The sequence below is a fragment of the Orbicella faveolata genome, unplaced genomic scaffold, assembly GCF_042242905.1.
Source record: "Orbicella faveolata isolate gen_17 unplaced genomic scaffold, um_ofav_v1 contig_12, whole genome shotgun sequence".
Lineage (NCBI taxonomy): Eukaryota > Metazoa > Cnidaria > Anthozoa > Scleractinia > Merulinidae > Orbicella > Orbicella faveolata.
Window position 1 is genome coordinate 24292955 of NW_028301539.1, and position 11175 is coordinate 24304129.

General features: G+C 39.4%; 1 protein-coding gene across 1 annotated transcript; it reads right to left on the minus strand.

Annotated features, from left to right (window-relative positions):
• Window positions 1-334: 334 nt before the first annotated feature.
• Window positions 335-10897, minus strand: LOC110059486 (uncharacterized). Its single transcript, XM_089282920.1, has 2 exons — window positions 10232-10897; window positions 335-2222 (listed from the first exon to the last, which is right to left on the minus strand). Exons 1-2 carry the CDS (start codon window positions 10585-10587, stop codon window positions 1190-1192), a joined length of 1389 nt encoding a protein of 462 aa, XP_089139046.1. The 5' UTR covers window positions 10588-10897; the 3' UTR covers window positions 335-1189.
• Between the last annotated feature and the right edge of the window lie 278 nt (window positions 10898-11175).

The following is an 11175-nucleotide window of genomic DNA, read 5'->3' on the forward strand; positions in this document are numbered from 1 at the left end:
GTTGGTACGCCGGGGACTCCGATCGCAGACAAAAATGAGATTATTGAAATGCTCGAAGTCTATGAAAGAATTCTTAGTATTTGCAAAAGATTTTGCAGATTTAATTTTGTGGACTATATCGACTCATCGCTGGGAGTCAAGCATTTCAAGTCCTCCTCAGACTGTTTCGTGTAAATTCCAACTACACCCTATGGGTCGTAAGTGTTGTGTCGCGAATTTTATATTATGTGATCAGCTTAGAGTTACAAAACTTCAGTCACATGCGAGTAAGTTTTGCTCTCTTAAAATTTATATTACATGTAAGAGGGCACTAGGATGAGCATGACTTCAAAAGTTCAAAACCCAAAAAGCATATTTTTATTGATGGCCAAGACGAAACCAGCTAAAATAATGGTTTAGTTTTGTTAGAAATTAACACATATCTGCACTATATATATAAAGCAAATCATATGCAGCTACCTAGGGACCGTAAACGAAAATGCTGCTCGGCTGATACAAGTACTGTGTGAAAGGTCTGACCAGCCAATAGCTGTTATTGCAGTTGAGTCTGCGGTCAAATATTCTTTTGTTTGAAAAGGCATGCAAACGAGGCGGAAGAGCCAATACAATGCAGAATTGACCCTTTCGCCTCGTTTGTGTGTCAAGCCACTGATAACTGCAATAACAGCTATCACTAGGCACGGCTGATACTATGTAGAAAACGTAACGCGACAACGACATGACACAGTCCAAACTAAAAGACAAGATGCCAGCGCGTTGTAGAACTCAAAACATTGAGCAACCGTTATGAAGGCCAATTGTTTACTTAATGCGCTGAGTACGTAATGACCTCAGATGAATTCAAACTCCAAACAACACGTGACTATGAACAATAGGGTCAAAAGGAAAAGAATCTGGAATATCGTGTCCATGTTGCGATAAGGAAATTGTAACCTTTTCCAGGTGTTCAGTTAGTTGGGGCGCAGTATGGAGAAGGACATGACTAAAAGCCCCAATGCACCAATCTGGAGACATTCCTATGTTAACACTACATACACTTTCAAATAAAAAAAGCCATCGATTTACAATATGAACAAATAACATGACTGCTTCGTAACTGAAATAAAATCCATCCCTAAAATGATTTATGCATAATCCATGTGATGATGAGTTTTATAAATATTGTTTTGGATCAATTTCGGCCTCTTTTTCATGATTTTTTTGGCAAGGATAATACGTGTTTCAGTTCTTTACCGGCTCTTAAGTATGCAGATGGCTTTTCTTTGAAGTTTAGTTCAGTTTCCATACCCATTGTATTTCTACATGGCCTCGGCACAGGTTTTATTGCTGGAATGTTATACCCAATGCTAACTAAATCGGTTAGCCAGGCCTCTGTTAAAATGGCGTCGTTGACTTCCCAGAAGCCTTGCTCAACCATCGCTATACTTAAATCCAGGACTCTGCTAAAGAAATCTGGTTTGTTAGATTTCCAGTTGATCAAAAACTCAACTAATCGCCCAGCGTCGTGGTAGAGCATTTTCTCGTCAATGAAATCAGCAAGATAGTTGTGCGCGTTTCGAAATTGAACGGCGTTTGGCGGGAAAAATGACAGGTGTGATCCAACATCCCACAGTAACCGCTGAGCCCAGTATCCACGCCAGATATCGCAGACTCTAAACGCTACTGTAATTGGCAGCAACATGCCCCACAATCCCTTGTTCATAAAAAGTGTGTTTTGGGAATTGAATGGAGCCATGGTTTTTGGAGGAAGAAGTACAGGTGAGGCATCAGCGTCAAACTCAACTTTCAAATCCACATCTTTGTCTTTTCTTGTTAACCGAAAGATGGCGTCTACATCCGGGTCACCATTCACTACGCCCTGCTGTATAGATGTGTCCGCCCCTAGGCATTGGACAAACTTGCGTGATGGGGGGTCAGCAATGTGATCTAAGGGATACCCTCTAGGCCAAATCGTACTCTGTCCAAAATGTTCGTATGGATTTACAACAACAGAATCTGTTCTGTAGACGAAGAATTCGCCAGTTTCCTCCTGGTAAAAAGTTATTTTTCCACTTGTCGGAGAGTTATCGTCGTCTGTTTCATAGATAATTTTGGCGCCATGTTGAATAGCATAGAGGTAGCCAAGGTTCTTTCGAGCGTAACTTTTGTAAGGGAGTAAGTCATGGATGCGGTATCCCAAGGATTTCTGTTTCTCAACACTCAGGAAAACACAATTGGGATGACTGTGAAAGTAAAAGATATGCAAGATTTAATACAAAATCTGTTAAATATCTGGACCTGACATTCTTTTAAGTATGCATATGTGTACGTGTGTATACTGTTTACATATACTGACAGCGCACTGTACAAAGAAAGGGCCATGACAAGCTTCTGTATTCTACGAAAAATTGAGTCAAATTAAAAAAGAGTACTGTTTAACCGTGTTTTACGGAGGGCACTGACTGACCTGACTCGATGTCGCCGTTCTAAATGTTAGGGGAAGAATAAGTGCACATCACATGGAAATTGTTTCTTATCCGAATCAGACCTTGTTAGCTGGTGTTAACGAACAAGTTTCGCACAGACTTTAAGCAGCAGGCTTCCAGGAACAAGCTAGGAACACTGACTGACTTCAGTCAGCTAGCTAGTAAGGAGTTTTACAACTGCATTGTAGTGACTCTTTCATCACTGTCTTAGCAATACTGATACGACCAACCGTCAATTTATTTATACATCAATTAAAATTTAAAAGCTGATTGGAAATGCCAGAAAAGGAAAGCGAGCTATGCGAGATTTATGGAGTAGTTTATTTGCTGGGAGACCGAGAAATATAGAAATCTCAGATGTGGATCATATTTTTTACTAGTGCAATTTTTTTTTAGACTAACACAATTTAATACAACTTCGCAAATTAACTTTTTGCGCCAGAGTGCAGTTATAACTTGCTACCTTTCCAGCTATATTGTTGAAGCAACTTTTGAGGAGAATAAGTTGTTACTCCAACACACTCGTCAAGTTTGGTTACTTTTTATTTCAGTCTCTGTTCTCTAGTTCACAACAGTTCAATTGATTACAACAACTACTATTGCGAACAATTCACTTAGCACGTTCTTTTTAAAGGGACAACCACATGATCCATCAAATCACTGTCAAACTGTCAAACTGTCAACTCATTAATTTGAGGCTAACGTTATAGCATGCGCAGTTCCCATTAAGTACTATTGCGATTGCGCGCAAAGCTATACACAGTGACAAAAAGATATTCTACTGAGATTTTAACCAAGTATTCCTATGTGGTTGACCAGAATAAAGTAACGTTAGTAACGTAAAAGTTGCAATCTTTGTTCCTATTGATTAAAACTTAAGGATCATACTAAGTAAAAGTAAAAGTTGTTGTTAAAAATTTCTTAGAGCAGAAGTGTTACAAGAAAAAAAATGCACAATTCCAACTTCGTGGGTTGACCTTTCTTAAATTCTGGCTCCGCCTAGTTCCATATCATTAACTGTACGTGTTCTCATATATACCTCGTACTAACCCAGTTCGAGGTCCGTACTGTAAGTTACGGACCGGGTTTTTCCCCCTTCGATTTATGGCCCAAGCCCGAAGCGCGCGGGTCATAAATCGAAGGGGAAAAATCGAGGATCCGTAACTTACAGTACGGACCGAGAAGACGAGGTTAGTAAGATATTTATTATATCTCTACTGTATGCCTGACGGGATCGGAAACGATTTCTAATCACGCGGACTCGGAAAGGCTTCAAATTTCTGACGCACCTCGAAAGCAAAACGAGTCAGTTTGAAACTGTTTTTAAGTCGTTAGCACGCTTTATTACATAATTTAGGGTATAAGAACGTTTTAAACTTTCACTTGCTATAAAAGTTAAGAACACTTATCGATAAATCACGAAACAGTTTGGCAACAAAACCAACTTTAAATTTTAGCGGGTCGTACAGGAGAATACGGCCCGCTAATAATCAAATATTCGAGGAGAAACCATTGTGCTATTTGCGGTATGAACACGTGTCTTTTCCACTTTGTATGAAGTGTGATCGAGATGTGAATTTCAATCAAACAACCATACTTCGACGTCCAAAAAGGTCCACAAAATGACCAAGATTTGGCTAGAAAATTAGATAACAAAGTCCTGATAAGTTATGGAATCCAAAATCACTATTTCCAGGAAGAGCGCGTTTAAAAACTAGATCTCAATTTTATTTCATTATCTCGAGTAGCGCCCGCAAGAAAATTAACCAAGGCAACGGTAAATACAGCTGAAATGATGGTGCTCAATGGACTATGAATAAACTGAAGTTTTCCCTCTAAAGTATCAGTTAATAACACAATACATATAAGGAGAAGGCATAATGCAAACATGTAATGTAAATCTTATTTAGTGGTCATGCACTTAGCTACTCAAGCACTTGGCTTAGCTAGTTTACAGGCATGCTACTGAAACAAAGGGTATAATTTGATCAGCATCGAAATAGGAAAGCATAAATCAGAAACCTAGCCTTAAGTAAACTTTTTAACACCCTGAAACATCCCACGATTACATTATAGTTGATTCAATAATTTATACTTTCTGCTACAAGAAACAAGTGTTCCCTTAATAATTTAGTAAATAATAGATAAATATATCCAATACATTCTAGCTTGCATTTTCATTGTTTAACAATATGAAACTGACGGGTTCTGAATATATATTTCATGTAAAACGATTTTATTGTTCCTTCTAGAATTTTCATCGAATTTTCGTTTAATATAAGAGGGCGCATCAGTTGGCTCGAAATTTTCGAACGAAAATTCGCGAGAACAAATAACGTAATTCGACAAATTTTGCTCTCAATACTTTTGCACCGTAGTTTTGCTTCATTGCGGCATTTGAGTCGAAGTCTAACACTTCTGTTTGGTTTCAAGTTAGTTACGCGCGAGATGCATGCTAGTCATTAAAGATGGCGTCTTGAAGTAAACACGTGCTGTTCACTGAAGACTACTTTAAACCCAAATAACTCAACTGCTGCCTTAGAAAAAATGCTCAGAGATCACGACACAACAAAGGGTTATTTCAAATACAGTATTATGTGGCATGGCTTTAAATTTTTAAACTATAGAACACTGAACTTATACCAATTCACTGATTTAGTGGGGAAGGGGGGGCGGGGGGGGCGACACGGGGTCAGAACCTCCCGCCTCCCGTACCCTGCTCTCCCGCTTCCCGTACCTTTATCTCCCGCCTCCCGCCCTTTTCCGTTCTGCTTCCGTCCGCTATAAATTGGCAGTCAGTCATTTAGTCATTTAGCTTCGCAATTCCTAAGCATTTCCTTTGTTTTTAAATAATTTAACAAGATTACCACTGCCATATGTTTCAATTCAATGAAGTTTTGACCTAATTGTTTATCTTCTTTGAGTTTCACCACTTCAGTCAATTTTCATCGGCTCTTCAGATTTGTTTCTGAAATCCGTTTTCAGTGACGATGGTCTCAAAAGTTAATTCTAAATTGTCTCGTGTTCTGATAAAGTATACGCATTTCCAGTAACCAGTCCGGCGTTTATTGGGATCAGACAGTTAAATCATGGAAGTAGGTCGTCTCACCTTTTTGCAATTTGACAGCTTACGCCACATATGTGCACTCATGCCGCTTGACATTTCATGACATATGACGTAACCACTGTAAACAGGTTTACTATTTCACCGGAAGTAAGCCTGTTTTTCAGCCCAAGCGCAAATTTTCGTTTAATGAACCTGTACTTAAGGTCATTCCTCACATTTGCATCGCCCATTCTTACTGCGCATAATTTATGGCGTCATTAGCGCGCGCTCGTGCACGCACATATTGAAAACATGACGGATTTGCGTTGATATTGAGCTCTGTCAGTTGAAAAATGGCTCTAGCTCACCAACGAGCACGGGCACCCCAATTTTTTTTCCAGTCATTGCAATCAACTAATCATAAGCTTTGCGTGAGAAAAGACTGATCTAATTTCTTCTGCTGAAAATTGAATAAATAAGAAAAATAGCAGATACACTGTGGTCTTTTCTATTTTGCAGTCGGTAACCACGTCAAGAAATTTGGTTCGAATTTTTAATCAAACATTTAGCTTTCTGTCTGAATCAAACTTAAAATGTTTATTTGTGTCCAACACAATGTATTGACTGTAGTTTAATGCGTGTTCTTATGAGTCTGGGCTTATAGAGATTTTACAATTACTGGGAATGCGTTCTTGTAATAAGCATTAAATAATGCCAAAATGGGGCATTCTCAATGCCTCACTACTCCTTAATGAGCATGGGCACCCCCCTATCTTATTTCAAAATTGAAATTATCATATGACAAATATTCAGTGGACAAAGTTTGAACAAAAATCTATTGTCACTTTTATTTCAGAGGAATTACCTTACACCAGGAACACCACAATAGTAGCATATCGCTAAGCACTAAGTGTTACCGTCTTCCGGCTGAAAAACGATCCGTTATCTCTCGAAAATTATACTGAAATCCAACTATAAACGCGTAACTGCAGATGACTTAGTGCGCGCGCAAAACAAGTGCGAGATACGCAATTGTTTTACTTACTAGGGAGGTGACAGGAAAAAATGTAACGGGCACCGTAAAAGTTTTCAAAAAAGATGAATGACTTTTAAAAACGCGTGGTTACCCCCACATTTTATGTTATGAAATGGAAGTTGCAAGCCTATTCAACGCGTGATTAGTTTCTGGTTGTGAGCAAAAGGTGTTTAGACTGTATTTCAGCTGAACCCGAGGAAGGCTGTCAGAGACGCTAAGAGCTTTGTTGCAATGATTTTGATATTGAAAACATATCAAAAATGTTTTTTATGTTACCATTTACCATGCAGTTTTAAGGTCTTTATGAATGTGTTTGCTTTTCCGTATGCAAAGGCGAATTCTAAGGAAATCTCTGAGGAAACATCCTTTTCTTCTTTTTTCAAAAAATACTGATGTCAGCATTTTTGTTGTGATTCAAGGCTAATTATCTCGAAAAAATGCGTGGCTACCCCCAGTTTTCTTTGTGGATTCCATTAGCCCTTGGAAAGATCTACTTTTTCCGCATGGTCCTAACCTGGCGCAAAAACCTTTGTTTTTAGTAGGCACCGTCCTTAAAACAATCAGATATTGAAGGCTCGAAAGAAAGCTTGGCTTAACCACAGACAAATGAGAAGACGTTTTAGATGATATCATGAGTGAAACATTAACAGCTGTTAACCCTGGATGCAATTTGACATTATTACTTAAGATTCTAGTATTTTACTCGAACATTCAGACCCTTGGTTTTTTTTCTTCGCCGGATATTTCAATTTTTTTTTTCCAAGTGACGTTATATTATGACTGCCGTTGAACAAAGTGCTTCTTCTTGCTTCGACGCGCAAGTAAACATTTTTAAACTTATTTTATTTTTGAAGCCGGTAATAGGAACTTAATGACCGAGGTAATGTCTAAGACTCAGATCTCCTTGAAGCCAAGTAAGAGTTGTTCAGAGAGTTTTAAGTGAAATGAGTTTTACGCATAGAAAAGTAGCTCGCGCTCTTTGTTTCGATCTTGACAGTCAAACAAAAGTAAGCATTTTTTTTACGTGAAATATTGATAGACTAAAACGGCAGAAAATGGCAAGAATTAATTAGTCGCCTGGTTAAGTTATCACTGAATATTGCATGACGATTTCCTTTTTCCAACTGCAACTTTGAATATTAGACTTGCGATGCTGCAAGTGAGTCAAATCGTTCGGCAAGATCACGATTTTACCAATTGTGCATATTTGAATAGAAAGTTACGTATATTCCTGTACTTTAGCTACTATGAACTTGGAACGAAGACAACCTATCAAAAACTGTTTAAATTTTAGCGATATTCTGGTGACTTCAGTAAACACAACAGTTCGTTAACGGCCCGGGGGGCACTAGAGCCGATTTTAATTGCATAATTAAAAAATTAGTGAATAAGTGGCGTGAAATAAGTGCGACCCCCAGTTTCATAAACTTGCCAAATTTTGCCAGTCTTCAAAGAAGCCGAAGTACTGCCTCGGAGGCTTCCAAATATAGGCAAAGCAAACAATTTTGTTTTTTTTTTAACCGTCTAACTGACATATTTTTTGAAACATGTCTGAATAAAATTCACCTAACCTCACCTATCTTCCTTGCGCTCTGTTGCGCATAAGGCCGCAAAGTCTGAATAAAATTACGGCGAGAAATTAATTTTGACGGTTAGTCCAGTTTGGCGCGCGCGATTGCGGGACAAAATCATTTTTTACCCGGTCCATTTGACGCTTTTTACAGTTATTTCATTACAAACGAGGAATATGAGCGGCGTTTTTATTCAAATTCTTATGACTCGTACCCTCGATCCGTTAACTGACAGCAATTTGAAGAGATGGCATCAGCGAGACAATCTTCTTTGATCGCAAGTAACGCAAGCAACAACACGAACGCAAGCCGAGCAAAATCTGCTTGTCCAATTATGGGCCTAAAATCACGAGTTGCTGTAGAGCGGAGAGCTAAGAACATGCAGCGTGGAGAAAAATCTGCGAAAAGTTAAACTCTCGCATGGTAGACTGTTCACAGTCCCCTATAATTCCGTGAAATCGTAGATGTAGATCGTTGAGTTCGATGGGCCGCCATTTTGGTCTCTTGATGCGAGTGAAACTGGGGAGAGTACAAAATGCCCGTGGGTAGTGGCGTTGGCGTTAATAGCGTGGGGGTACCGGGCCGGAAAAAATAGGGAGACTGTAACAGCTTCACTCTGTGTGGTGTTCGCTGCGTTAGTTGCTCCAGCAACAGCAACACCTGATTGGTCGAAGGGACAATAGAGTTCATCAGAGCGTAGCAGAGCTTTGACAACTTGAGTGACAGAAACTAACATTCATCACTTCGCGGCTCAGGCCAAAATGGCATCGATTTTCTGGAGAATGTCTTGATTTTGATCATCTGTCTGCTTCTTGTCTTGGAGGATTGGTGTTAAAGCGCGAGCAAAAGGAGGCCGTTTCTCGTTTACTCGAGGAAAAGATGTTTTGGCGGTTCTTCCAACTGGTTTTGGCAAGAGTTTAATATATCAAAGTTTCGTTTTGGCGAAGGAAATGGCTAAAAGCTCCGTTGGTTGTTCTTATTTCCGACTGAAATTTTACAGTTAATGCCACAAAGACGGCACGCATCTGAATAATTGGAATTCTCTGCGGGTTTGCCGCTTTTGTTGGAGTCAGAGAAGACTTCTTCCGTCCCGCATTCATTCGACTCAACTTAGAAAACCTTCAAAATGTCTCGAAATTCACAACACAGTAACGTGTATTCATATCATCATCCCTGATTTGACAGGCTTTTTTCTCAGGGGAGGAGATTGTTAATTGATTTGATTAACAGAGGCGCCAAACTGGCGGCCGCGCCCCTTGAACACGAGACAGAGTGAAGCTGTTACAGTCTCCCTATTTTTTCCGCCAGGCGTGCCCTCCACCACCCCTACCCACGGGCATTTTGTACTCTCTCCAGTTTCACTCGCATCAAGAGATCAAGATGGCGGCCCGTCGAGCTCAACGATCGACATCTACGATCTCACGGAAAAATAGGGGACTGTGAACAGTCTACTCGCATGGAATCTAATAAAATAGTTTATTATCCAACAGCAGCGAATACCGTCCAAATAACAGTACAAATATACAGCGATATTGTACAGTTATTTGTGCAGTAGAAAGCACGCAAAACTGTCACACCCTCCCTCTTTTCATTGATAAATTTATTGACTACAGCAGCCGGATAATAAATCTTTTATTGGATATTTTGGTGTGTAGTATCGCTTTATATTTTTACTCGTTGTTTATATTTTGACTCTTCCTACGAGCTCGTCAAAATACGACACAACTCGTAAAAATATACAGCGATACTACACACCAAAACATCTAATAAGATATATTAATTGAGAAATATAGATCTTGTGACGTATATTTCAATCAGTAACGTTTAGGTTCCAACATGTTGGTCTAATGCGACCACTGCCAAAATTTGGAACTTGCGAAATTTTTGCCAATTTTTTTCGTCGCCAAAAATTGGAAATATTTGAATTCGCTCTGGTGCGACCCGGCCACAATATCGACACCCAAATATATGCATAAAATCCACGTCAGGTTTTAGCAATCAGAAAGACTTGTTTTGTTTTTCGCTAGATTTAGTCACAAAAAGATAGCATCAAGGAGAAAAAAACATTAAACGTAAAATAAGAACTGTTGTCTGGAATTAAATATACGAGTACCTCCAATCTGCCGGCGTTTTTGTATCACCGACAACTACAACCTTCCAACCCTCAATACCGGCTAACTTCTTCACATCTGCTGTTGGCGGATTTACTGTCGTGAGAACAATCCATTTGTCGTGCATTTCTTTTGCTGGAGGCACTGGTTTTCGAGGTATTTTTTCCCAGTTGAATTCTGTTCTTGGTAGTTGTAATAGTTTTGCGTTTGTCAAGGGCTTCTCGTCATCAGCGATCGCGTGCTGGTCGTTTGTAATTTCCTCCCGAGTATTGCTGTGCTCATGTTTTTGCAGGTGATAGACCCAAATAATCAGTATTAACTGAAAAAATAGAGCGATTAAAATCCACGTTTTCGACATGCCGTAATCTTGACGCTGCGAAAATGAATAAACGATTCTGATACGGAACTATCGGCCGCAGCCAAGAGAAAATGCTGCAGCCTAATGACCGTGCCAACTGGAGAACGAAGCCTCGGGCCTAATCTAGTTTTATTTTGTTTTCCTTGGTTCGGCCCCGAACCTCTCTCGGCACGGCAAGTAAAACAAACTGAGAGTAAACTTTGAAACACGATGGACGTTTCTGTCCTTCATTGACTTAACTAGTCAATGTTGTTTTTCTCGTGGCATAAACAATATCTCACGAGTGAGCGCAGCGAACTCGTGAGATATAGTTCTTGCCACTCTAACATAAAATTCATAGCTTCTCGCTGCTTCTCGCCACCGTGTAATATCCTCTATATATATGTCGAGTTTCCATATTTACGTCCAAATTACAATATATAATAAATATACATATATTGTGGTAAGTACTACATGTAAGTGCTCATGAATTGTCTCACATCAATTACAGACAAAATGGCAGCCCGGTGGATTCCAAAATGTATTGATTCTTTTTCCGATTCTCTGATGCCTCTGGTGAGAGTCATACAAGAAGCAAAATCCAGAAAG

Bases quoted from the DNA above. Each gene is read 5' to 3' on its own strand.
- LOC110059486 (XM_089282920.1), bottom strand. From the start codon at position 10,587: ATGTCGAAAACGTGGATTTTAATCGCTCTATTTTTTCAGTTAATACTG. The intron at 2,223-10,231 runs GTACTCGTATAT...TTACTTTCACAG, and splicing joins AAAACGCCGGCAGATTGGAG to TCATCCCAATTGTGTTTTCC.